Source organism: Setaria italica, chromosome V, assembly GCF_000263155.2.
Source record: "Setaria italica strain Yugu1 chromosome V, Setaria_italica_v2.0, whole genome shotgun sequence".
NCBI classification, from domain to species: Eukaryota; Viridiplantae; Streptophyta; class Magnoliopsida; order Poales; family Poaceae; genus Setaria; species Setaria italica.
Window position 1 is genome coordinate 17322200 of NC_028454.1, and position 26804 is coordinate 17349003.

Consider the following 26804-nt stretch of genomic DNA (forward strand, 5'->3'; position numbering starts at 1 on the left):
TATATGTGACCATGACAAGGTGCTGTGTGGGCCAACTTGGCTTTGTGTCATGTCGGGCCTTAAGCCCAAGTTGTGGGCGCCCCCTTCCTGGTCACCCCCAACCCTAGTTTGCCCCTTTTGATATAAACTCAGTAGCCGCCACCTTAGAAACTCGAGTTTTGTTTAGTTCTAGTTTTCCTTTGAGAAACTAAGATTGATTCGTTGTAACTATGGCGACAAGTCCTTTTACAGTGATCCAGGGCCCCCTGTTCTTGTTCTCCTCGACTGTGTCAATTCGTCCTTTCAAATTGAGAGCTTGAACCCTTCTTAATTCATTCATATTTGCAATATTAGATTGTGTATTTATACTTCCTTGCTTGTGTCCTTCGATTCGCTTGCAGGGAAAGCCTTCTCGGCGAGGTTAATCAAGTTGTGCTTGGTTGATAACCAACGGAGCAGCGGTGTAGTGGTTGCAGGGATTCGAATCGTGTTTGATTGGAAGCCTGGATCATCAACGTTGAGTCTCCAACAATCGAATTTATCACTACCTTTCGGAAGATCAGGCCAGTGCTACATCAAGTGGTATCAGGATTCCAGCTTACCCGTGAGGTATACTATCGTATTTCCCCTTTAGATTCAGTTCGTGTCCAACACCTATAGTCCAAAAAAACCCACAAATATTTACACTTTCCGTTGTCCTATCGCCTTTTTAGCCTTTGCAATTTCTATCTCAGATTCGCTTTGTTGAGTTTGTATCTGTAGTCGAGTCTTGTTGCTGGTTTAGTGTGTTCGTGGTCGTAGTTTCAACCACCCGTCGCTGTTTGATTATTTCCGCTGTTATCCTATCCACCTTTATCCACACAACAAGTCGAGCCCCCACATTACATGACTTGCCCCGCTAGCCGTCTTGTGTGAACTCTCGCCGCGCAATTCCTAGATAGGTTGCATGTTGTATTGTGTCGCCTTTGCATTGCAGCCCTTCTTGATTCATCTGGTGAATACCTATTTGTTGATGCCGGATTTTGACACGTGTGAAATCGGCGTCAAGAAAGGAAGAAATCAGGAGATGCGGCAAGACATAGAGGTCACGGTTGGAAATCGGCCGATTGGTGCTACAGTTGAGGATCGGCCGATTGGTGCTGCAGTGTTTCCGCAAATGGAGTTGGTAGAAATCGGCCGATTGGGAGGCTGGAGCAATTGGGCCGGTATGGGCTTAAAAGTGAATTATGAAGATAAAGAAGGAGTCAGCCCATGAGAGCATGATGATCAACTCCAGTACGAATCATACTTGTAAATATTCGTTTTCGTTTAAAATTAGAGATAGAGTTCTAGTCGGTTAAGAAATCATTTGTAACAGGCTATAAATAGCCACCTTCATAGATCTGTAATCATCACCAAAACAATACAACAAACTACTATTTCCTTGCACTTACTTTCGAGCAGGCGACTTCGCAAATACTTTTCTTCTTTTCACGAGTTCATACGGGTTGGCGGGGCTGCATCAACTTGACCTTCGACTGATTATGTAAGTTCCGTTTATCGAGTAATATCTAAGCTTTAACTTCGAGCGCATCGCTGTCGTTTCGTTTAGATTTATTCACTAGTTATCGATATTCACTAGAATCCTAGGTCTTGCCTGTTGTTCTAGTTTTATCACAAGTTATCCAGCTAGGAATTGGAACTTTCGGCTTTCTTGTACTTCGTTACTCAATCTATTGTTTTCTGCATAGCCGATTCAGATCTATTCCTAGTGTTGTTACTGTAGCGTTGTTTAGATTACTCTAGCAGTTTTCTTTACTAACGCTGCCCGGTAATCGGCCGCATTATAGCCGATTTCTTTATTACAGCAAATCGGCCGATTCGCTGATAAGCTTTCTCGAGATCGGAACTTTAGCCGATTGCAACCTCTGGGATCTGACATGTTTCTTTCCTTGCCAATCAACAGGTCAGATTGGCTGGCACGCTGCGCGAACCGCACCAGGGCGATCATCCGAACAGGAGTTAAGCAGATTCTCCCGGGTCGTGTGTCCGACGCTAGAGATTCGATCAGCCGATTTCTAGCGCCAACACTATTATTGCATACTAGGGATGTTGGTGCCCCTATATTGCTTGCTGAGAAGGTTTGCTCAGTCGTGATTGGCGTTGGAAGAATAGGGAAGCTTTGCCCTAGCCGCCGCCGCCCTACCAGCCGTGTTGTGCCTTTCCAAAATCCTGATTCCGGCGACCTTCCTTAAAACAGGCATAACTTTTCACTCAAAACTCTGATTGAGGTGCATTTTTTTTCAAATTTTCAAAACAAAAATTTACACATACAATACAACCCCTTCGGTATTTTTCTGATTCTCAGCTTTCCCAAAAAAAATCAGGAAGTGGGAGTTTTCAAGCCTCTAAGTTGTTGCACGGTTTTCAGCAAACGTGTCTATTTTTCTGCAGACCACATCATACCTCTGTTTAAGGTGAAAATTTTTGTGGTTCCATTTTGTGTGATCCTTGTTTAGAGAAAAATATCAAAAAAATAGTTGAGAAAAATAAAAAAGTGGCTTCCTACTAGTCCTGGAGGGAAAATCATGGAAAAGAATTAAAACAATTGCATGAGTTGCTGGTTGCTTGTTCTTTGAGTTCTATCCACCATCTTTCATTCCATCTTGTTGTGCTACATCTAGGGACACATCTTAGCCAGCAATTGTGACTTGTACTTTGGATACTTATTGAATTTGGCTAATCTGCTTTGGCTATTGTTTTTCCTTGCTACCATATTATGCCTGCCCAAAGCTCCACATATACTTCTGTCAGTAAAGGTTCTCCTTGCAACTGTTACACCCAAGCTTGACAACAGATTGTACCACCCTTTTGGCTTTCGTAAAAACACTTGCAAGATGGTAGTAAGCCGTTTGAGATATTACTTTCCACTTTCACCACCACCCAGTAGTTGCTAGTTGATAGGGATAATACTTTTGTGTTGTCTTTTGCTGTCTTCTAACCATGTCAGGGAAAGAGAAAGGAGTGGAGTCCCCTTCGGACTTCAATGAGTGTGTGTCCAAGGACGAGCTTACGAAGCTTCTTCCTGACCAGCGCACCTACGTTGATGGGAAGTTTGATGACTTGATGCGCAACATTAACATTCTGGTTACCCGGATTGAACATGTTGAGCAACGACCTCCCCCAGTGCCGCCCCGCCGACCCACCTTTCATGATGATATTTTGGAGGATGATGATGATGCTGATCTTATTGATGATGCACGTGACATGGACCATCTTCGGCGTAATCGTCGTGGTATGGGAGGTAATAATCATCACCGTGGTACTAATGATCCTTTTGCTAAAACTAAATTTATCATGATTCCTTTTGCTAGTAATGCTGATCCTGAGGCTTATTTAGATTGGGAACTTGCTGTTGAACAAAAATTTAATTCTCATTTAGTTCCTACTGAGCATCGAGTTAGGCTTGCTACTAGTGAGTTTACTGGTTTTGCTCTCTTTTGGTGGAATGATCTTTGCAATAATAATAATGCTAATGTTGTACCTCAGACTTGGAATGTTTTAAAACAACGTATGAAATCTCATTTTGTTCCTCCTTATTACCAACGTGATTTGCGTATGAAACTGCAAACTTTAAAACAAGGTGAAAAAGGAGTAGAAGAATATTATCAGGAATTGCTCATTGGTCTAGCATGTTGTGATATACATGAGGATGATGAAGATACTTGTGCTAGATCTTTTGGTGGTTTGAATCGTGATATACATGATATTCTTGATTACAAAGATTGGAACAGGTTCAACCAGTTATATCATCTTGCTCTTAAAGCTGAAAGAGAAGTACAGGGACGTCATCAACAACATACTTTCAGGTCCAACCCTGGAAGATCTTTCCAGCAGCAGTGTTCTGACATCAACAAAACCAAGGCTTTTGTTGCCCAGCCACCAGCGACACCGTCTTCTACTACACATGCTTCCGAGTTGAGCAATTTGTCTCCTGCGCAGTCCTAACCGTGGAAGAAAGCTATGGCCCCTGGTACGTCATCGAACAACTCCAACAAAATTGTGTGCCACCGCTGCAAGGGCATTGGACATGTCATGAAGGATTGCCCAAATCGTCGTGCTTACATAGCCACCATTGATGGAACAGAATATGTAAGTGCTAGTGATGTTGAGGAGGAATTGGCTCTTGCTGCTAACATTGTTGTAGATGAAGCGAATAAAGAGGAGGAGGTTGCCATTGATTCTCTGGCTGCCTCGGTGGGTTATGAGAGCCTTCTTGTGCAGTGGGTGTTGACTTCCCAACTAGGGCATGAGGAAGAAAAGCTCCAACGCTGCAATTTGTTCCACATGTTTCTCATCGTCAAGATCACCGTGTTCTCACCATAATTGATAGTAGGAGTTGCAACAACTTGATGAGTTCAGATCTAGTCGAGAAACTTGGCTTGACCACACGTGCGCACCTGCATCCGTACCATCTACAATGGTTCGACAATACTGGTAAGACAAAGGTAACTAGATCAGCGCGTGTGCATTTTTCTATTGGCTCATATAATGACTATGCTAATTTTGATATTGTACCTATGCAAGCAGCTCTCTTTTGTTAGGCTGTACATGAAAATTTGATGTTGATGCTTTACACCATGGTAGAACTAATACATATACTTTTATGCATCAAAACGAGAATATTACTTTCCTTCCTTTATCTCCTGCGGATATTAGGAAACATCATAACGAGCTTACTGAAATTGTTAAGAATGATCATACATTAGTTCCATCTCACGCTACACATAATGGGATTAAGTTAAAAGAGGGTGATTATCTTACCACCACTGCTCCTATTGCTACCTTATGTGATAATCATGATGCACCTTGCTATACTATGTTTTGTCGAGATGTTTGTGTTACCGATAATCCTATGTCTCGTACTTTGCATCATGTTGTGCCTAACCTTTTGCAGGAGACTGATGATGGGATGGAGTCAAGGACGACTCCAATTCAAGTAGGGGAGTATGATGAGGATGTCGTCATACTAGACACACACGAGTCATGGTCTTCCCCAAGTTACAAGTTGTCACCAACTCGGTCGTCGCGTTCGTTTCGGATTCAGCCGACACCGCTACATGGTTTCGGCCATATCTCCCTCATACGACATCAAAACAAGATGTTCTTTGATGCGTTGGAACAGGGACGATGACGCCGTTCTTTTGGTTCTAGTTCTAGCTCTAGAAGGTTCGTGGATCATTCTATGTGATCATAACAAGGTGCTGCATCACCAGTTTTGAGCCAACTTAGCTTTGTATAGTGTCGGGCCTTAGGCCCAAGTTGTGGGTGCCCCCTTCCTGGTCGCCCCCAACCCTAGTTTGCCCCTTTTGATATAAACTTAGTAGCCTTTACATTAGAAACTCGGATTTTGTTTAGTTCTAGTTTTCCTTTGAGAAACTGAGATTGATTTGTTGTAACTATGACGGCAAGTCCTTTTATAGTGATCCAGGGTCCCATGTTCTTGTTCTCCTTGACTGTGTCAATTAGTCCTTTCAAATTGAGAGCTTGAATCCTTCTTACTTCATTCGTATTTGTAATATCAGATTGCGTGTTTATACTTTCTTGCTTGTGTCCTTCGATTCGCTTGAAGGGAAAACCTTCTCGGCGAGGTCAATCAAGTTGTGCTTGGTTGATAACCAACGGAGCAGCGTGTTGCGGTTGCAAGGATTCGAATCGTGTCTGATTGGAAGCCCGGATCGTCAACGTCTAGTCTCCACCAATCGAATTTATCACTACCTTTCGGAAGATCGGGCCAGTGCTACATCACACACTGAGCGGGCGTCCCCGGTCGATTGTCCCAGTCGGCCCCGGCCGTTCCGGTCGGGGGAAGTGGTGTGGTTGGTACGACGCATCCCCGGTCAGGGGAACTCGGTCGGGATTGGGTTGTGGTCCCACCCCCGACTAGACCCTTCTGGTCGGGAGCCTGGTCGGAGGATCCGGTCGGTGGTCGGATCTTAGTCTCGACCTGCGTTGCGTTGCTAGGCCGGCCTAGAGGCGCGTCGCCGCCATGCCTCTCGTTGGGCCAAGCGCAACGGGAAGACGGTCCCATTAGGGATCCCAAATCTACAGACCCGTCACTCTGTGTCTTGCATGCTGTCAGGGGGAAATTCTGGGAATCCAAGGTGGTAGATTGTATGGAGGGAATCGTCGTACCTAGAGCTACATGGATGAACGCAAGGACACTGGGGACTTTACCAAGTTCGGGTCATTCAGATTGGTGTAATACCCTACATCATGTGCTCGGGGTTTGTATTCTCAGCATATTGAATATGGCTTGGATTTTTTAGGGGTCCCTGCCTGCCTTCTAAGTACGGGAATAGGGTTACATATCCGTTTCGATCTAATCCTAGTCACTTATTAACTTTCAGCACAAGCTATCTCTTTACATACTTGAATAACCATATCTTTAACTATATCTCTTCACGCTGATCCTTCATCTTGATCCATGTGTCTCTTCAAAAGCCATTTGAATGGGCCGTGCCACCCCCTTGAGGCTATCAGGCCCGTCCGAGTGGTACGTGAGGGTTATATCCCTAACGCAGCAGTACTGGAATTAACAAATAATGAAATTATTCATTGTATATGAAGCTATTTTAACTAGGAATTAAATAACACCTTGTCACGTTTTTGAATGTAAGCCCTTGTTTACCTCACCCCCAACTCCCAACTTTGACACTATGCAAAAAGAAGATTCCCCATCACATCAAACTTGCGGTACATGCATGGAGTACTAAATGTAGACGAAATCAAAAACTAATTGCACAGTTTTGTTCTACTTTGCGAGACGAATCTTTTGAGCCTAATTAGTCAATATTTAGACAATAATTCACAAATACAAACGAAACGCTACAGTGTCGCATTTATGGCAAAATGCTAATTTTGGAGCTTCCAAATTGGCAAGTAAGCAAGGCCTATGAAATGGCCATTGGCCTGGAAAGCAAGCGGCATCGCATAATTGCTTCGTGGCGCCCAAGATTCTTGCGAGGAGCCCACGACCCAACATTCACGAAGACTTTATTTTTGAGGCCAAGATTCACGAATACTTTGCCAACAACTCCTGCCGCTAAAGCCACACGCCGCACCACTCCGCCACCACAATTAACCCAGCCCAAACCCTAAGCCCACCAGGCCACCACTCCCTCCCTCCCCTTCAGCCGCCGCCGCCACCACAACCCCAGAGGCCAGAGCGCCAGCACTCCTCAACATCCCCGTCTCCATGGCCGCCGACGCCGCGGCCTCCCTCTGCGACGATCTGGAGCCCGCCACCGTCCGCACCCGCATCCGCGACGTCCTTGCAGCGGGCGCCGCGCGGGCCGGGGAGCGCGTCGTGGTCGGGGGATGGGTCCGGACGGGCCGGGAGCAGGGGAAGGGCTCCTTCGCCTTCCTCGAGCTCAGCGACGGCTCCTGCGCTGCTACGCTCCAGGTCATCGTCGATGCCACCGTGCACCCTCTCGCGCGCCTCACCGCCACGGGCACCTCCGTGCTCGTAGAGGGCGATATCAAGGAGCCGCCGGAGGGTACCAAGCAGAACGTCGAGCTCAAGGTCAGCCGCGTTCTCGAAGTCGGCGAGGTCGACGCCGCCGCTTACCCGCTGCCCAAGGGCAAGGTCAAGCTCACGCTCGAGAAACTCAGGGATGTCGTTCATCTCCGCTCGCGGACCAACACGGTGTGTGGCTTTCCTTTTTTATTATGCCCAGATCTTGCAGTTCTATAACTGTTCAACAAAACTGATGCTAGGGTTCGTCAATTCTGTGATTCCGTGGATCGGTCAAATAAGAAACATACATGCTCTTGCGGTCTAAATGTTCACTCCAACTTATGACAATTTATTTTGTGTCTCTAAATCATCTCATTTGAGCCCTGCCTTGCGTCCATAACCATAGGCGAAGGTCTGCATCCCTGTTACATCAGAACAGTTGCCTGATTGTTATGTGTAGTTTCTGAATTCCCACATCCTACAATTTGCCAATTAGGAGCTTTGATGGTGTCACGCGAGTAATTTCCAACATTCCTCTTTCGTTCGGTAACCAACGCACTTGAATCCCTGCATGAGCTGAGCTTTTTGAGCAAAGCTTATGTTCTAACTAAATGAACCTCAAGCCCAGATTTTCAAACTCAAAGATCTGTTGACTCTCTTGGGCTCAGTTAATAGGCACTTGGCAGCCATAATATTGACATCCTTAATGAGAATATGGCACATTAAACACATACCTGGGCTATCAACTTTATATTGAGTGTGTGGGGTAACATCTTGTATGTTAATTTGTGCATGGACCCCTTGCTGACTGTTGATATTTCTTCAAGGCTGTTTATGGAGTGATTGGGGGACCTTCCCTTTCCCACTGATTGCTATTTATCTATGGTCACTGCTCAGTTTTGATTTTTCTCCTAAGGCTGTACAATTGTGCTGTTTGAACTGAATTGCTATCATTTTGAGTGGACAAGCCTGAGGCTATTGACATGTGAGAATTTTATAACATTCATTTGGTTTTTCATTTCTGAGCGGTTTGTTAGTCACTGTGACATGATATCTTGTCAAAAGAGCTTTTCCTTGCTTCTTTTATTCTTTTGGATCTAAGATGTACTGGCACCATGGTATTTGTTTCCTCTTTCATTCAGTAATATTTTGAGATGATATGTTCTTCTAGTTCTGTAATAATTTCTGCTGCGTTTTATTGATCTATCCTTTTAAATTTTTATGCTCTTCCACCACCTTATGCCAAACCATTTTTTCAGATTGGAGCAGTTGCTAGGATTAGGCACCAGTTAGCCTGTGCAACACACAGGTTCTTCGACGAGAATGGGTTTCTCTATGTACATACACCAATAATAACTACAAGTGACTGTGAGGGTGCTGGTGAGATGTTCCAAGTGACAACTTTGTTTAGCCAGGCTGAAAAAACTGAGAAGGAATTGAAAGAGAACCCTGCACCTTCTGATTCTGAAATCGAGGCAGCTAAAGTTCTTGTCAAGGAGAAAGGAGATGCAGTTGCACAGCTTAAAGCCGCAAAAGCCAGCAAACAAGACATATCAGCTGCTGTTGATGTGCTTCATAGGGCAAAGGAAAATGTTTCGAAGCTGGAGGAGAGGTCCAAATTAAAGCCTGGGATTCCACGCAGGGATGATGGATCAATAGCTTTTGAAAATGACTTCTTCAAGCGTCAAGCTTTTTTGACTGTGTCCGGACAGCTTCAGGTTGAGACATACGCATGTGCTCTTAGTAGTGTGTATACCTTTGGACCAACATTCCGGGCAGAGAACTCACATACATCACGCCATTTGGCAGAGTTCTGGATGGTTGAACCAGAACTCGCTTTTGCAAACTTGCAGGTAATTAAAGCTAAATTGAATTTGTCTTTAACTGCTGCTGAAATATTTTTCCTTTTTGATGGTACAAATTAAACGAGAATTATTACAAACAGTTTTGCAGGGATGTTGATTGTGTTTTAACTGTTTTGCAGGATGATATGAACTGTGCAGAAAAATATGTACAATACCTTTGTAAGTGGCTGCTTGAGCATTGCCGTGAAGATATGGAGTTCATGGTGAAAAATTATGATAAGAGTGCAATTGAACGTCTAGAGCTTGTTTCCTCTACTCCTTTTGTGCGGATTTCATATACAAAGGCTGTGGAGCTCTTGAAAAATGTTACTGACAAGAAGTTTGATAACAAGGTCGAATGGGGAATTGATTTAGCCTCTGAGCATGAAAGGTATACACATCAGAATTTGATTGGCTATTTTTTTTTCTTTTTAGGGGATTATGGTTTACCTTTTTCAAAGGTAGATTTTTGTGCTTTGTTTGGAATTTTAATTCTTGTCTTGCCATGTTGAAGGTATTTGACTGAGGATATATTTAAGAAGCCAGTGATTGTCTATAACTATCCGAAAGGAATTAAGGCATTCTATATGAGGCTCAATGATGATGACAAGACGGTGGCTGCAATGGATGTTCTTGTGCCTAAGGTATAGCTAAGCCTCTCATACATCAAACCTGTGCCCATATCAGTGCACATGTTCAGTTCTTGTGTTGTGGGGAGGGAAGTTGTGGTTATTAGGGTCAGTGGGATATTGACCTGTTGAATTGCTGGTTTTACCTTGTCACTCATTTTTGTGCTGGAATGATTTTTGAAGGTTGGTGAGTTGATTGGTGGAAGCCAAAGGGAAGAACGTCTAGATGCTCTCAAGCAGAGGTAATGTGGCACTCAACTTAAAGATGAAGACATTTATTTATTTTTTTAACTTGCCCGATGGTCTTCAACTTAAAACTGGTCGAAATATACAGTATTGATACTTGTCTTACTCTTTGATGTAAGCCACATTTTATCTGCATTTGGAGTCTTATACATATGAATGTGCTTTGGGTATATGTTTAACTACTTCCCCCTCAGTTTAGTTGACTGTAGGTGACAATATCTATGTAGCACAGGCTAAATGTTATGTAAGCATGCCAAAATATTAAATTCTTGTACTGTTACTTTTATTACTAACCTGATGTCCTGATTTTCCATTACTCGTTTGTTTTTTATTTTAGTCGATTTCATCCATCTGCTCAGTTGATAATATGACAAATTTTCTTGACAGGATACTTGATGCTGGCTTGCCTTTAGAACCCTATGAATGGTACTTGGACCTCCGCAGGTTTGGTTCTGTAAAGCACAGTGGCTTTGGGTTGGGTTTCGAAAGGATGATACTTTTTGCTACTGGTATGGAGAACATCAGAGATGTCATACCCTTCCCGAGGTACCCAGGGAGGGCTGACCTGTGATCTTTGAAGACCTTGGTTAAACAGATGCGAGTTGATTCCTAGTGATTTTGGAATGATTTCACCGATCAGTTTGCCCTACTTTGCACATTGGATTTATTGGAGGTGTCATGTAATTTTCAGTGTACTAAATTTGCAACTGGAGATCAATTGATCAACATTTTGTCTCTGTTAGTTAAATGCTCAACTAGAGCCAAAAGTTTAATGGTAACACTGTAAGGAATTATAGTCATGTAAGGTAAAGTTGGTGTTTTGTTTTACCTAGTTGGTTATGAAATATTAATCTTGCAACTTTAAAGTTTTTGTTAGATTAAAGTCACGTTTTTGCTTGTGCATTTTAGCTTACATTCTGCAGGTTCAAGCAAACAAGACTTTAGATTGTAACAGTCCACCGGTTAGATTGTTACACATGAAGTCTTAGTGCCTGTTTGGAACGGAACGGAGGAATATAAAACATTGGAAAGGGAAATAATACATGAATATGATAGGAGTGTAGTGATAAAACAGAGGAAAGAAAAAATACAGGAATTTTACAGGAAGAAGTGTTTGGAAAGCAGGAATATTAAATATAGGAATTTTATTGGAAGAAAGAAATCTCATTCATTTTAGGACTAATTCATTTTTTTAATACTATTCATTCGTTTGAGAGACTTCTATGGTCCAATACCCAGGCCCAAAAGAGGTGTTGGGATGCTCCGATCCACCCGTTCTTCCCCAGAGGCGCATCCTTATCTACTTGACAGGGAAAGAAAAAAAGCAGCACATCACAGTTGTCACCGTCCCTTCGGCGACGGCAACCTCAACCAAGAGTGGCGGCAGACTGCAAGATGCGTGAAGCTGGGTCACGGCGGCGCCCAGCGCAGCCTTGAGGAGCTCTGCGACCTCAAGCACTAGCGGCGACGAATCCACGACCCCGAGCGACAGCGACAACGGCAGCACGCAACATCCGTGAGGCCGTGAGGGCGGATGAGTCCTTTCTTCTTGTTCCTCTGTTTGTCTCTCTTATTACTCCTAACTGATTTTTTGGCAAGAAGAACAAGCTTCTTTTTATCTCATCTCGCCTCGCCTCAATCTTCCGCGAAAACCACGGCTCGCACTGGATGCTTTTTTTCCTTTGTTTTCTGAAGGAAGCCATTCCTTTCCTCTGGAACGGCAAAGGTGATTTCCTCCATTCCAAACGGTGTATGATGTCAGCAAAACAAAGGAACGCTTTTCCTTTAAGCCCTTAGATTGTAACAGTTCATGGGCCAGAAATCAGAATGCTACAGCCCCTCCCCATCTTGCCTATTGACAATCCATAATCTATAGGCTAAAATCCTAAAGCGCGCAGGGCTTAATCTCGTACTTCTACGGCTCCGAATTGTTATGTGGAAGCAAGCAAAGCAATCTCTGCTCGTGCGTACCAGCTTGCTGCCTTGCTGGTCTGGAGGGAGATTACTTTTACCCCGATCATCGAGATGCGACAGATAGAGTTTAGTCAAGTCCAATGGATGTGTATGATGCTTCTGAAGAAATTACAGGTTTAATTCTATGTTCTTAACGGGGAATAACAAACGAGTGTAACAAATAGCTGCTGTTTTGTTCGGCAAAATGTAACATAATAGGATTACTGATGGTAATAACGTGTGAGCAACTCCGCTGGCAACCTCTTCACCGCTCCCATCTTGGGCAACTGCTTGCTTTCTCTTTCCAAGATCTGCAATCGAGATGGGAAGCCAAGCCTGCAGGAGGAACGGCGGTGTCATCCATGGCAACAGGAAGGTCGTCCTCGACGCAGTGGCTCCCCTATCTTTTCGTTGTTGCTCATGATTTTTCTCTCGGTGGCTGTCTGATGTCTTGTGAAGATTGGGCTTTTTTGTGTTCAATTTCTTCTTATATGTGTAGATTGATTTTCTTTCCAATTGTCAGTTCAATTTCTCTTGAAACTGGATTAGGACTATCTTTTTGAAGCTGCATCTTTTGTTGTTCATCAGGTTCTTCCTTCCGTTTGTATTTGGATTTCGCAAATTGAAAGAAAGCATACTATCTGACAATACTACTGCAGTTGAACTAAACAAAGAGCGTAATCATCCATTTCGTCGTTGAAAGCACTGCAATCCCGTGGAATTTGCATTTAGGTTACCCTCTACCAACACCATCATAGTTCTTTTAAGCTTTTGTTAACAAAAAACATGAGTTAATAATTTAGATTATTTAATTTGAACACAGATGTATCGGCTAATTCAACCTGAAAAATCTAGACTAATGGAAAATGTAGCAATTTACTTATGCCCCGACAACCATTTTTGGGTTGCGTCCACCAGAATTTAAACTCAAGGTCCTAGCTTGACACCATATTATGGCTTCAAACCTTTTTAAATTGTTTCCACCAAGATTTGCTACATGTACCTGCTTTATCAACCTAAAACAACTAATGGAGAAAAGTGGATATTATTCTTTAAAAATTATGAGTATAAAGTTTCATCTTTGGAGACATGAGATCGATCATATGGGAGTTTTGAAGAGCCATAGTTGCCTAAACTGAATTCCTATGAAATAAAATTGTGAAAACGGAAGGGTGCTGTGCGTATCAAGATTCAGGGACCATTTATGTCATGGATACAGTATCTATCTGTCACGCGAGCGTTGTAGAGTGTTGACTATTTCACTTGTCAAGCAAGTCGACGTCAGAGCCATCATAAGATTATTATATATTGGGTAAAAATCCTTATTATTAAGAACACACCGACCACGCAAAACACTTTCTTTATTTTCGACGCCGAGGCAATCTTTCATAGCAGTGACAAGAACCATTCTTGTTATCGCCTTCTTCACCAACCAGATCACTGGCCGTCCATCATCGCAGCGACCCTCTGCACCGCCGGGCGGGCCATGAGGTCCTGCCACCACGACCTGACGCGGGGGAACGCGTCGAACACCGCCGCGTATGGCATCCCCATAAAGTAGTGCGTGTAGGGGAAGTGGCTCAGGTCCGCCAGGCTGACATCGTCGCCGGCGAGGTACCTGCGCTCGCCCAGCCGCGCCTCGTACACCTCCAGCACTTTCCTCAGCTTCTCTACGCTCTCGCCGATGACCTTCTCGTCGGGCACCCCGCCGAGCGCCGGGACGACGCGGTGTTGCACGAACACCGCGTGCACCGCCGGCTCGTACAGCAGCGCCTCCACGTCCAGCCAGGCGTCGACGAGCGCCGATCCTTCGAGGTCACCGTCACGAAGGAGGTTGTTGGTGCCGGCGTCGGGCGTCTTGAACTTGCGGAGAACGTACCGGGAGATCGCACGGGACTCTGAAGAGATGATGCAAGAATTTTCTCATGTCCTTGTTGAAAATTCTAGATGAAAAAAAAAAGGTGCTGTCTAACTTTAGCTGAAAGCGAGTCGACGGATGCATAGTACGACGCCCACCGGGCTTAGCTCCCAGGCCGTCGGTGTGGGGGAAGATGAGGCCGCCGGAGTGCGGGAGCTTGTCGTCCATTCACCAGGACGCGAGGGGCATACGTCTGTAGCGGCGGGTGTAGATGGAACGGCGCTGGTGACGAAGGCATACGCCGCGGTGGGAAGGAAGAAGGACAAGACGGAGGAAGAAGAAGGGGAGGATGAAGATGAAGCCGAGGAGGCGCCCGTCGACAAGCAAGGACGAGACGCGGATCGCAGCTCCATCTCGGGACACCATGTCCAGGTAACTAATCAACTTCCCTTAGCTCGTCCTAGCTCTGCTTCGCCTTCCGCTGTTCCTTGCCCACAAGGTGTTCGACGCTTTGTGCCTGGAGAAGCAGTGAGAGAGTTTGAGGACCAGAGTGTGAATGCTAGGCCAGGTCGGCGGCGGAAGGACGAGACGCGGATCGCAGCTCCATCTCGGGACACCATGTCCAGGTAACTAATCAACTTCCCTTAGCTCGTCCTAGCTCTGCTTCGCCTTCCGCTGTTCCTTGCCCACAAGGTGTTCGGCGCTTTGTGCCTGGAGAAGCAGTGAGAGAGTTTGAGGACCAGAGTGTGAATGCTAGGCCAGGTCGGCGGCGGCTTACGCTGGCACCGAGAGTGGTGCCTGTCTCACAACGAACTTGCTCTAGCAAGCTAGTAGCAGTATTGGCCGAGGTAGAAGATGAAGCAACAGGAAGGGTTACGGGATGCAAGAGTTTGGAAGGGGAAAATTGGAGCCAGAAGGAAGAAAATGCCTGCAAGAGATCGTCAGATCCTCTTCTAGGATTACGAAAAAATGATACAGGATCTCGCTTCTGGCCATTGGCAAACGATGAAAACTCTGTAGATGAGGAGGAGGAAGACAGTAATATTGAAATTCAAATTAAGAAGAAGGAAACTATATGGATGGGAAAGAGGTGCTGTGAGTCCCTAGTGGAACAAAGGGCATCCTCAAGCAATGGAACAAAGGAGAAAGAAGACAGCCTAGCACAAAATTTGGGAATTAAACTGAGAAACAGAAATAAAATGATGAAGACTGGGAAGAAGATCAAGCCGTGGATTGGTCCGTTGCCTAGGAGAGAACATCCAGTAAAATGCTCACTAGGTGACATTTGGGTGAAAGATCTCCGGGCATCAGCATCACCAAATGGCTGCAGAAGTCTGGAGAAGTTCTTAGCAGATGAAGAAATAGTCATAATTGACGGTGAAAGCTCATCAGAGAACTGGTCAAAGAAATTAACAGATAGCAATTTTGAATTAAAAAATGAGCAATTGTTTCATCTTCAAAGCCCAATTACATGGGTGGGTGAAACAGGATTTGTTCAGATAGGGGCCCACTCTATGTTTCAATGCACTAATGGCCTTGGACGGCTCTTTAAACATGGAGGGAAGCCCAAAGGGTTCAACAGTTATTATCACACCAATTACCAAGGTGGTGCCTCGACAGGGGGGAGAAAGGGAAAAATGATAACTGGGGATAATAAAGACCTCACCTCTCAGCATCTCCCCATCCTCACTTTTGCCCAGACTGAAAACCCATCTAGTCAGGAAAGAGGCGCGACTGTGGCAGGAGGAGACGCCAAGATGTGGCGAGGCTATGGAGCAAGAGGAGCGACAGGAACCAGAAATGTTCAAGGAGGCCGAGCAAACTGGGATAGGCTGCAGGAAGGGGAACAGAGAGAAGGCTTTGGAAGGGGGGGCGGTTTGGTAGTGGCCACACCATGATCGGGGACAGAGTAGGCATAGATGAGGCTCCTGGAAGAAGGTTTGTGTCAAGAATTAATGCTGGGGCTAACAGAATTCGAGAAGGACAACACCAAAGCTATGGAGGATGGAGGGGAAGACATGGGTCAGGAGGTCCTAGGGAGAATCTGAGGGGACATGGGGGATGGAGCAGATGGCAAGAACGCCCACAAAGACCAAACACGCAAAAAGAAGAAGGCAGAGGGAATATGGGGGCAGGAAAACAGCAAGAAGAGGAGATCAAAGGAAAGATGAAAATAAGTGAAGGTGAACAGAAGAAGGAGGATGGGGAAACAACAGAAATGGACATCTTGATGATAGGAACAGCAGGAGAGGAAGAGAAGGGAGATGACACTAAAGCAGGTGTCAAATGTTCTAGATGCACAAAGAAGGGGCATGTAGCGGCAAGATGCACAAGTACTGTGTACTGTGTTATTTGCAATAGTGAGGAACATGTTAATCACAGATGCCCACTGTTGAAACAACCTCGACCTGTGGCACACGCTGTGGGATATGCTGTCCATGGGTTGGGTTTCTATCACATTCCACACCCACCATTACCTAGGGCAAGGAAGGACTCCAAAATGGCCCTGATCAGAATTGGAGGTGGACAGTTACCCAAGGAACAGGTGATTACACAGCTTCAGAGATTGTATCCTGGAAAATGGAAATGGGAGCTTGAGGAGAATGAGGACAACACTTTCATCACTAAGTTTCCATCAAAGGCTGAACTTCAGAGGGCTATAGCTTTTGGAGGGGCAGATGTTAGAGAAGAAGGGGTGCAGACAGGACAGAGGTTACAATTTGAAGCATGGCATGAAAAGGAGGAAGGGTTTCTACTCCCTAAAGTTTGGGTAAGAGTGTTTGGCTTGAGGAAGAACTTGAGAGAATATATGAACTTATGGGCTGTGGGGTCAATGTTGGGATCGACCCAAACTGTTGATATGGAAGTGACTAGAGAGAATGTTTTTGGGAGAGTATGTGTGGCAGTTCTTAATCCATTGCTCATCCCCTCACACCTAGATGTAGTGATAGGGGATCATTATTTCGAGCTAGACTTTGAGGTGGAAAAGTTGGGGACAGATGAAAATGGAGAAGAGGCTATTTTTGACTGGAAGGGTGATGCAGCAGGAGAAGGGGAGGGAGAAGATAGTGAAGAGGATCATATGCAGGATGATCCAGAGATAAATAGAGAAACAAAAAGAAGGAAAAACAACACTGATTATAAAGGGAAGGAAAACAGCAGTACAGACAACATACAGGCTGATCAAGACAGGGAGCAAAAGAATTCACTGAAAGAGAGAGTTCAGAATATGAATGACAATGAATTCCTGCTGTTTCTTAAGGAAAAGGCTGGGGAAATAATAGATAAGGCAGTGGATAAAACGTTGGACAATTTGGCAGATCAAGTGATGAATGAGAGAGATGAAGGGCAGGACTCAGAGAACAGTTGGGAGGAGGAAGAGGGAAGAGATGAACTACAGAAAGTGGCTGCAATCCCAGAGGTAATAATCACACCAACAAGGGCTAGTCCAAGGTTGGCTCAATCTGGAGATGAGCACATCCTATCAAAAACAGAGAAGATGGCGGCAAGAAAGAATCTGGAACATAATGAAGGTAACACTGAAACTCGCTGTTGCTTATCTTTTCCTATGAATACAGCCATTCATAATGTTGAACAATTAGGAATTAGGGTGGGAGACAGTAGGCAGGAGATGGAAAAGATGATAAAAGATTTATTTATCTTAGAAAGCAGAGTTAAGAATCAGAATGATCAGGTAGATAATCAGAGTGAAATGACCATAGATAGTGATAAAGAGGAAGAAGACATAGAAGAGATAGAAAGTAAAGCTTTACAGTTCCTTTGTGGGGATTTATTGGAAGAGGTGTTTGATGATAATAGTAGCTATATGGGAGAATATACCAAAGTAGGAAAATACAAGTCATGTGCTAAGTCACATAGGAGGTACAAGTCATGTGCTAAGTCACATGGGAGGACTTGTAAAATAAAAATATCTAATGTTAATGCCAAAATTGTTTCTAAATGAAAGGAATATTCTGGAATAGCAGAGGTCTTAGTGACTTGGCTAAAACTAGATTCCTCACCGATACTGTTAAAGAGCAGAACTTAGCTTTCATAGCTCTTTTGGAAACAGGAAAAAAAGATTTCACCCAGTCCACTTTAAATAACTTTTGTGGGGGAAGAAATTTTATTTGGCATTGGACACAACCACATGGCAGATCAGGAGGTATTCTCCTTGGAGTTGATCTAGATGAGCTGGATGTAGGAAGTATAGATGAAGGAGTTTTTTATGTAAAATTTAGACTGAGAACTAGGAAGGATAACTTTCATTTTGTGTTGGTGGCTGTTTATGGGGCAGCACAACCTGAATACAAAGAGGCTTTCCTCACAGAACTAGTTCATGCCTGTAGCAAGGAAAATTTACCTATTGTGCTTGGGGGAGATTTCATATCATTAGGAACCCAAGTGAAAAAAATAATGAAAGATATGATGATAAGTGGCCTTTCCTCTTTAATGCTATCATAGATAGCTTAAATCTGAAGGAAATAGAGATGTCAGGAAGAAAATACACTTGGGGTGGTAATACTGCATGAGACAATACATGAGTTGTGTAGGAAAAAACAGGACGGGATAATTCTCAAATTGGACTTTGAAAAAGCCTATGATAAGGTTAACTGGACTTTCTTACAGCAGGCTCTAAAAATGAAGGGTTTCTCTCCTACATGGTGTAAATGGATTGAAAACATAGTTAGTGGGGGAAGTGTTGGGGTCAAAGTTAATGATGACATTGGACATTTCTTTCAAACAAAACAAGGGCTAAGACAAGGAGACCCCCTGTCCCCAGTGTTGTTTAATGTGGTGGCTGACATGCTAGCAGTCCTAATAGCCAGAGCCAAGGAGAAAGCGCAAATTAAGGGTCTAGTACCCCATCTGGTAGATGGAGTATTATCTATCCTCCAATATGCAGATGACACAATCCTTTTTATGGAAAATAATATAGAACAGGCTAAAAATCTGAAGTTAGTACTAAGTACATTTGAAAAACTCTCAGGCCTCAAAATCAACTTCCATAAGAGTGAATTGTACTGTTTTGGGGAGGCAAAAAATATAGTCAAAGAATATGTGGAGATCTTTGGGTGCAAGGAAGGAATTATGCCTTTTAAATATCTTGGAATTCCTATGTACCATCGTAGACTTACCAATAAAGATTGGAAAATGGTTGAAGAGAGGTTCCAGAAAAAACTAGCAAGCTGGAAGAGTAAATTATTGTCAGTTGGAGGAAGGTTGGTACTAATAAACTCTGTCCTTTCTAGTTTACCAATGTTTATGATGTCCTTCTTTAGAATACCTAAAGGTGTTCTCAAAAGACTGGACTACTACAGATCTAGATTCTTTTGGCAATGTGATGAATACAAAAAGAAATACAGATTGGCCAAATGGAGTATTTTGTGTGTACCAAAGAGCGTAGGAGGATTGGGCATATCAAACCTGGAAGTGCAAAATAGATGCTTGTTAAGCAAGTGGCTATTTAAACTTTTGAACGAGGAAGGGGTATGGCAAAAATTACTTAGAAGAAAATACCTAAGTAATAAAACTCTTACTCAAGTGAAGAAGAAAAAGGGAGATTCACAGTTTTGGGGTGGACTCATGGAAATAAAGGATCAATTCATGGCAATGGGTAGGTTTGAAGTGCATAATGGAAAGAAAACCAGATTCTGGGAAGATGTATGGATTGGAAAGAAAGCTCTGAGGGAGAGATTCCCATCTTTGTTTAACATAGCTAGGAGGAAAAATGACACTGTGGCCAAGGTCTGTGGAGCGGTTCCCCTGAATGTGTCATTCAGAAGAGCTCTCACAGGAGATAAATTAAATGATTGGCTAAAATTGGTGGCTGAAATAGAAGGTCATGGCTTGGAAGATCAGGAAGATAGATTTTGTTGGAGCTTAAACAAAAGCAAAGAATTCTCAGTAAAATCCATGTACAGAGAGATAATGCAAGTTGAAGGAACTCCCTCCTTGTGTGCAGAATGGAAGTTAAAAATACCTTTAAAGATCAAAGTATTCTTATGGTATTTGAAGAAGGGAGTGATCCTAACTAAGGACAATCTTGCAAAGAGAAGATGGCAAGGTAGTACCAAGTGTTGTTTTTGCAACGATGAAGAAACGGTGCAACACCTATTCTTTGATTGCCATTTAGCAAGATGCATTTGGAATACAATTTTCTTTTCATTTGGAATTCAACCGCCTGTTAGTGGTCCTAATATGCTGGGTTCTTGGGCTAGAGATTATCCCTGGAAATATAGAAACCAGATGATTGTAGGAGCTGTTGCACTATGCTGGGCTATTTGGTTGAATAGAAATGATGTGTTGTTCAAAGGAAATATCACTAACTCCTTTTTGCAGGTAATGTTCAGAGGGACTTATTGGGCAAGGGCATGGGCGATGCTATCTAAGGAAGAAGAGAAAATTGATTTGAAGAAGAACTGTAGCAGACTTGAAATTACTGCTTTGGATTTCTTCCATAAATATGGATGGAACTTTAGGAGAAGATTGATGTCTTAGGCTGTCTGGCGTCAGGGCAGATCTTGAAAGGTTTATGTGCTGATGGCGTGGGTCTTTCTTCAGTTTACCTGGAAGCTGTCTCTAGATCTGGGACCTTGGTCTGTTTTAGTTCGATCCTAAGAAGTATCAGAGATCTTGTTTAGTCTTGTCTGAACTCCGTTTTGGAACCAGACTATAGACCTAGGAGCTTGGTCTGTTTTAGTTCGATCCTACCTTGTTTAGTCTTATCTTAACTGTGTTTTGGCTCTAGTAGTTTCAGGAGCAGCCTGAGAGCTGCTTGTTTTGTGTCCAGGTTGTAAGTTGGTGGCTGTAGACATCCAATTAAGGATGATCGAGGCCGGACAATGTTCCTTAATCTAAAAAAAGATGAAATTGGTTAGCTTGTGGAATGGTGCGCGAAACTTACGGAACAGCATCAGGTCTCCGTCCTGGAACGCCGGGACCTGCCCGAACGGCTGTGATTGGAAGAGCAAAAGATAAACCAGGTTGTCAATTGCAATCGCATATACGCCTCTGGCGGGTAGAAACTGGGCCGAAATGCATGTCGTTACGTTTCTGTCAAGGTGCTCGGCACCCTTGTGCTCCTTGGCATGGAAGTCGACGTCAACGACATCGTACTCGGCGCCCACCTCCTCCAGGCACACCAGCGCCGCCGACCCGAACACCTTCACCGGCGACATGGATAGCTATTCGCTAGCTTGCTCTGCGTGACTGCGTCTGCTTCTGCTCGCAGAGATACAAGCCGGAGCAGGATCTGCTTCTGCTCGCGGAGATAGAAGCCGGAGCAGGATGCAGGCTATTTGCAATTTGCACTGTGCAGTGTCCGTTGCCCTTATATGGCATCTGTGTGGGCAAGGATGAAACTGGTACCGATATTATCTGTCCATTCGTCCGATCGTGGGGGTTCAGACACTAAAATGAATAGTTCGTATTCATTTTAGTATCTGAACCCTCCGTATCGTATTCAAATCTACATACTCAAAGTTGGATATTTATGATGCGAATAGGATGAATATCAATATTCGACACATCTTGGGATTAATCATATCCGTATTCGATCCGAGAAAAAAAGAACGTATCTGGTGCAAACTATCTACCCCGTGCAACCTTGGAAACTATGAATCAAGACCACAAGATGCTAATCCAATGAATAAGATTAGTGGTGGGATTATTTTGCGCTTAACCTCCACCACCCACTGGCCACTTTATCCAATACCTCCTGCGTTGGGGGGGCAATAATTCCACCTTTAACCCTATTCATTGGATTAACATTTTGTAACTTTAATTCATAGTTTCCAAGGTTATACGGGGTAGATGGTTTGCACCACATACATTTTCAGAAGAAAATAAATATAATGTTTGTATCCGCGTTCGTATCTGGTCTGTTTTCATCCCTATTTGTGGGTGACCAGCTTGGATCGTTTATTAATTTATTATGGATAGCTTCTTGTGTGTTTCCTGGAATTGTAGTGAGTAGGTTAGGAGTCTATTCCATTGACTGTCGCAGAAAGTGAGAAAGGTACTGCGACTGCGAGTGCATTCACTTTTGGAACGAAACGGTCTAGCAGAGGGATTGGAGCATTTCGACTCCTCTCACCATCAGAAGGTGCTTGACAACACGTTAAAGCAGACAGTAATTCTAATATGCAAGTTTCAACATATATAATCGTTTGACTTGTAATACCCGATACGTTCGATATTCCATTAATTTTTTTGTGTAACTGATTTGCAATTACATATGGTTGTAACATGACAAAGTCCACAGTCCACACATCACATTCACACATTATAGAAGTAGTACGCACAGCAAAATACACACTGGAAAATACGAATGGGATGCTATGACGCGTACCTCTGACGATCAGTATTTGGGCAGCTGGGCGACGAATCGAACAGCGATGCATATGGCGTGGCCATGAAGTAGACCGCGTAGGGGAAGTAGCTGAGGTCCGCCAGGCTAAACTTAAAAAATGTATTTGATTTGCATATTATATTACTTATATCAGATTTGTTCACAAACATCTTGAAAGTATGTCCTATTTCTACAAACTAGGCAGAAAAACTTGAACTTTTGCATACTGAAGAATTTCTACAAACATTGCTCAAATTAAGTTCATAATTTGTAATGACGCAGCGGAAAAACTTCCAGGTTTCTTTGTACACTCTACATATAATTAATATTAAAGCATCTTTATTCTGGTTTCCAACCAAATTTGAACATATAAAATTCATTAAAGAACATTTCATCACCAAAGCTAATACATAAGTTAATACATAAGTTAAGAACACCTGTATAGATCCAGACTCATACAAATAACACATAGGTCCCAGCCCCCCCCCCCCCCCCCCCCAAAAAAAAAAAAAGAAGAGATGGGTGTTAGAAAATATGAATTCACAAGAAATGCTCCTGACATTCATTTAATAAACCCAAAACATTTCTAATAAAACATATTTTGGTTCCACGAAAGGTCCCCAAATTGCAGTCTGTGAGAAGCGCAACTTTTGTCTCTCACCGCCACAGGTGAGGTTAGGCAGTCTCGCCGATGAGCACCAGGTTCTTCCCTTGCTGCTTCTAGGTGTCGTGGAGTACTCCAAGGATTGTTGCTACTTGTCTGCTACCCCTTGTCCAACAGCTGTAATTTTATACTTGTAGCCAAAAATTTCATACTGCTAATTTTGCAAATCTGCTAGTGCGGCTGTTTTAATTTGATCTATTAGGACACTGTAAGTCTGAATCTTGTTACGTCTTAATATGCAGCTGTACCCCTGTATATAACTGCTATGCCGATCACATCTTCTAGGTGTCGTGGAGTACTCCAAGGATTGTTGCTACTCGTCTGCTACCTCTTGTCCAACAGCTGTAATTTTATACTTGTAGCCAAAAATTTCATACTGCTAATTTTGCAAATCTGCTAGTACGGCTGTTTTAATTTGATCTATTAGGACACTGTAAGTCTGAATCCTGTTACGCCTTAATACAGCTGTATGCCTATATATAACTGCTGTGCCGATCACATCTTATCTCCCAATGTGCTCCCTGACGTGAATGTGCAATAACAACATCACTCCATCGGTCTCAACTTTTGCAGAGATATGAGAAGGTTGTAGGCAGAAACTACCTGTTTGCCATGTTTTAATCATACTGCCTGCTAAGCATCTTGAATAAGTTGGACTTGTGATGCAAAGGTTTATGATCTGTTGTTCAGAATATGATGACCTGATGTTTGCCATGTTTTAATCATACTGCCTGCTAATCATCTTGAATAAGTTGGACTTGTGATGCAAAGGTCTATGACCTGTTGTTCAGAATATGATGACCTGATGTTTACCACTTACCTTAATGTAGAACATAGATCCAATCTGAATATTTCTTGCAATTAATATGGTTGATCAGTACTTTGGTCCTGCCTTAACCGATCTATTTTATAGTACTATGATTCATTTTAATTTGAGCCAAGTCAAAAGGACTTGTGCAGTAATTACAAACTTGTGTTTTCTGTGAAGTATGCTCATGTACTAATTATTTAGCCATTATTTCTGCCAGTTTACACATTTGGTAAAACATCGAATTACTTTGTGCCATGCTATTAGCCAGCTCACGTATTAATTATTTTCCCAGTATTTCATACAGCGACGAAGTCATGGCTGTGATTCATAGTGGCATGAGGTTATATGCAAGTCATTCTTATTTCATTTTTCCTTGGGACAATGCTTTACTTTGTACTGCTGGTTAAAATCTCACTTATGTTTTTGCACGAGATTCATGAATCGATTGTAAGATGTTTCAGTTATGGGTAGAAACAGATTATTTAAGGTTCGAGCTCTGAAACATCTAGAATTATTGAAAATTTCTTTTAGCATTTTGGCCTTATTTAATTTACACTTCTGTATATACTAATGCTTAACTGGGATATAAAGGAGATCTATAAGATGTGATATCTTCTCAACGGGTTTTTGTGCAGAACTACACACATCAGTGTTATCTCGACGATTCAAGCTTATATGTGCCTGCTCCTGCTACTGTTTATTGGTTCAGATGTGCCTATACTGAAACATGCACACTGCAGCTCGCAGCTCACTCTGGTAATTACTCCTTGATACGATGAGTTATGATGTGCCTGTACGATGAGCTCTCAAACAGACCTTCCCTCCAGTGTTTTTAGTCCCGATCGTTTTTGAACCCGGAATTAAAGGAGCTTTAGTCCCGGATCTAAATTTTATAGTCTCTCGAAACTCTTTTAATCCCGGTTGGTGATTCCAACCGAGATAAAAGTGGAGCTTTTAGTCTCGGTTGGAGCCACCAACCCAGATAAATGGGTTACGAGTCCCGGCTGGTGGCTCCAACCAGGACCAACCAGGACCAAAAGACCCCTTTTAATCCCAGAAGCCACTAACTGGAACTAAATATTTTTCCCACAGGCAGCCCCTCTCTCCCCCATCATATCTTCTTTCCTCCTCTCCCTTTCTCCCTTATCTCCTCTCCTTTTCTCCCTTATCTCTAGGCACAGGCAAGCGTGTGAAGGGGGCTCTCCTGCCGGGGCCGCGCGGCTAGCGCGGGAGCGCATGGGCCGACGGGGCACATGGCAGCCGGGACCGCCTCTTGCGTGCTCGACGTGGCGGGGCGCCGGCAGCTGTGGCCAAGGCTTCATCAGGCAGCCTAGAGGCACGGCGGCCTCTAGTGGGGGCGCGGCTCCCCGCAACATGCCATTCAGCCAATGGGGGCACGGCTCCAACCGGCGGCAGGAGAGTAGCGGTTGGGGGCATGAGCGGCCAGGACCGCACGGCTGGTGCGGGAGCGCATGGGTCGGGGGGGCACGCGGCGGCCGGGACCACCTCCCGCGGCCAGCCTGCTAGGGGCAGTGGGGCGCTGGCGGCCGTGACCAAAGTCATGGGGCGGCGCGTGGCCTGGGGGCATGGTGGCAGGCGTGGCCCGGCCTCCAGCCATTAGTGTTGGAAATTACTACCGCAAAGACTAGGAACTCACCAAAGAGCATGAGCCCGCCGTCCTGGAAGGCTGGAATCTGTCCAAATGGTTGGAATGAGAAGGTCAATTGGAAACGGTTTAATCAAGTGGGAGCTAGCACAATCGTATTTGTAATCAAATAAGCAGGAGATCATCCACAGAACACCCTATTGTGTTGTACCAAATGCCAAGTGAAAAAGGCAATCCAAGAAATCAGAAATAAACATCAGAGATTCAGGACCACATACGTTTCGCTCGAGGTGCTCGGGGCCCTTGTGCTCGCCGGCGGCGAAGTTGACGTCGACGACCTCGTAGCCCACACCGACCTCTTCAAGGCACAACAACACTCTTGATACATTCGTCGAGATTGCCGGCCCGAATACCTTCACCGGCGCCATGCCCTCGTCATCTGTTCTGTACTGCTAAGTAGAGAGTTTCAGCACCCTGCTGGTCTCTTTAGACTTTATCTGCAGCCTGCTGCAGGCGTGTTGTAGTACGGCAAAGGAATGCGGGTCCATTTTATAGTGGTCACTGCTCGAAAACGAACGGATCTTAGCCCCGGTTGGATAGGGCTATAGATACTAAAAATCCAATCGGGACTAACTATTCGAGATAAAGGACTAACTATTCGAGATAAAAAGAGTCCTTTAGTCCCGGGTCATTCACCCGCGGTTAAAGACTCCCTTTAGTCGGGACTAAAAAGTTTTAAAAAATAAATAAAAAAAGGTCACCTGCGCCGGCTGCCGGCCGCTCACCCACCCGCGCCGCTCACTCGCGCCCCCCACCCGGCCACCTGGGTCGGTCGCCTGCGCCCGTGCCGGCCTGGCGCCGCTAGCTTTTAGATTTTCTTCTTTCTTCATTCCCGTTCGCAAGGGTAACAACACATGTGATTTCGCTTGCCTGACGGCCACACAGAGCTCGACCTCGGCCGCGGCATCTTGCAGCCCACAAGTAAAGGGCATGTATAGGGACCACTCTTGCTGTGCCGCCGAGGAAGCCCTGGCACCCACCACTTGCACTTCCGCCAGATCGATCTTTGCCTTGTGCGGATCCCCTACTGCTTGGGCTAGCCTGTGGAAGGAGAAGAAGGGGCCGCAGAGGGGTGCGGCCGGACTGGTCTAGGAGGTCACCGGCAAGGATGCGCTGGCCGGATAGGTAGCGACACTGCCAAACTGGGGAGGGAGGTCGTCGGCCCCGCGCTGCCCGCCCTGCCACCTTCACTGCCCTACACCTCGCCCTGCTGCCAGTGATGGGTGAGCAGAGGGGGAAGGGGAGGGGCAGTAGAGGGGGAAGGGGTGGGATGGGAGGGGAGGGGGCAGCGGCGAGAGAAGGA

At 44.5% G+C, this 26804-nt stretch overlaps 4 protein-coding genes across 5 annotated transcripts; 2 read left to right on the forward strand and 2 right to left on the reverse strand.

Moving 5' to 3' along the window:
* The first annotated feature begins 7085 nt into the window (after positions 1 to 7085).
* LOC101768284 (asparagine--tRNA ligase, cytoplasmic 1) lies at positions 7086 to 11072 on the forward strand. The gene is made up of 6 exons (XM_004968709.4): positions 7086 to 7666; positions 8737 to 9330; positions 9462 to 9712; positions 9836 to 9965; positions 10134 to 10192; positions 10584 to 11072. The coding sequence occupies exons 1-6, from the start codon at positions 7217 to 7219 to the stop codon at positions 10765 to 10767; spliced, it is 1668 nt and encodes a 555-aa protein (XP_004968766.1). The 5' UTR covers positions 7086 to 7216; the 3' UTR covers positions 10768 to 11072.
* Positions 11073 to 13320: 2248 nt separating this feature from the next.
* On the reverse strand, positions 13321 to 14433 carry LOC111257325 (probable glutathione S-transferase GSTF1). Its single transcript, XM_022826655.1, has 2 exons — positions 14259 to 14433; positions 13321 to 14071 (listed from the first exon to the last, which is right to left on the reverse strand). The coding sequence occupies exons 1-2, from the start codon at positions 14431 to 14433 to the stop codon at positions 13587 to 13589; spliced, it is 660 nt and encodes a 219-aa protein (XP_022682390.1). The 3' UTR covers positions 13321 to 13586.
* A 2074-nt stretch (positions 14434 to 16507) lies between these two features.
* LOC111257326 lies at positions 16508 to 20816 on the forward strand. Its single transcript, XM_022826656.1, has 4 exons — positions 16508 to 17540; positions 17586 to 17701; positions 18496 to 19681; positions 20354 to 20816. Exons 1-4 carry the CDS (start codon positions 16508 to 16510, stop codon positions 20506 to 20508), a joined length of 2490 nt encoding a protein of 829 aa, XP_022682391.1. The 3' UTR covers positions 20509 to 20816.
* A 1156-nt stretch (positions 20817 to 21972) lies between these two features.
* On the reverse strand, positions 21973 to 25942 carry LOC101755175 (probable glutathione S-transferase GSTF1). 2 transcript variants are annotated; one of them, XM_022826516.1, is made up of 3 exons: positions 25720 to 25942; positions 25493 to 25529; positions 21973 to 22465 (listed from the first exon to the last, which is right to left on the reverse strand). In XM_022826516.1, the coding sequence occupies exons 1-3, from the start codon at positions 25867 to 25869 to the stop codon at positions 21987 to 21989; spliced, it is 666 nt and encodes a 221-aa protein (XP_022682251.1). In that variant the 5' UTR covers positions 25870 to 25942; the 3' UTR covers positions 21973 to 21986. The 2 variants fall into 2 exon arrangements, with proteins under 2 accessions (XP_022682251.1, XP_022682252.1); XM_022826517.1 differs by lacking the exon at positions 21973 to 22465 and having other exon boundaries at positions 24643 to 25529.
* Between the last annotated feature and the right edge of the window lie 862 nt (positions 25943 to 26804).

Coding starts and splice junctions, on each gene's coding strand:
- LOC101768284 (XM_004968709.4), top strand. CDS start 7,217: ATGGCCGCCGACGCCGCGGCCTCCCTCTGCGACGATCTGGAGCCCGCC. Junction 9,331..9,461: donor TCGCTTTTGCAAACTTGCAG/GTAATTAAAGCT, acceptor ACTGTTTTGCAG/GATGATATGAACTGTGCAGA. Junction 10,193..10,583: donor CTAGATGCTCTCAAGCAGAG/GTAATGTGGCAC, acceptor TTTTCTTGACAG/GATACTTGATGCTGGCTTGC.
- LOC111257325 (XM_022826655.1), bottom strand. CDS start 14,433: ATGGTGTCCCGAGATGGAGCTGCGATCCGCGTCTCGTCCTTGCTTGTC. Junction 14,072..14,258: donor CTACACCCGCCGCTACAGAC/GTATGCCCCTCG, acceptor CAAGGACATGAG/AAAATTCTTGCATCATCTCT.
- LOC111257326 (XM_022826656.1), top strand. CDS start 16,508: ATGGCCCTGATCAGAATTGGAGGTGGACAGTTACCCAAGGAACAGGTG. Junction 17,702..18,495: donor TTAAGAATCAGAATGATCAG/GTAGATAATCAG, acceptor TGAAGGAAATAG/AGATGTCAGGAAGAAAATAC. Junction 19,682..20,353: donor CTGGGAAGATGTATGGATTG/GAAAGAAAGCTC, acceptor TTTTGCAGGTAA/TGTTCAGAGGGACTTATTGG.
- LOC101755175 (XM_022826516.1), bottom strand. CDS start 25,869: ATGGCGCCGGTGAAGGTATTCGGGCCGGCAATCTCGACGAATGTATCA. Junction 25,530..25,719: donor CCGAGCACCTCGAGCGAAAC/GTATGTGGTCCT, acceptor CCATTTGGACAG/ATTCCAGCCTTCCAGGACGG. Junction 22,466..25,492: donor CGGCGGGCTCATGCTCTTTG/GTGAGTTCCTAG, acceptor TTTTAAGTTTAG/CCTGGCGGACCTCAGCTACT.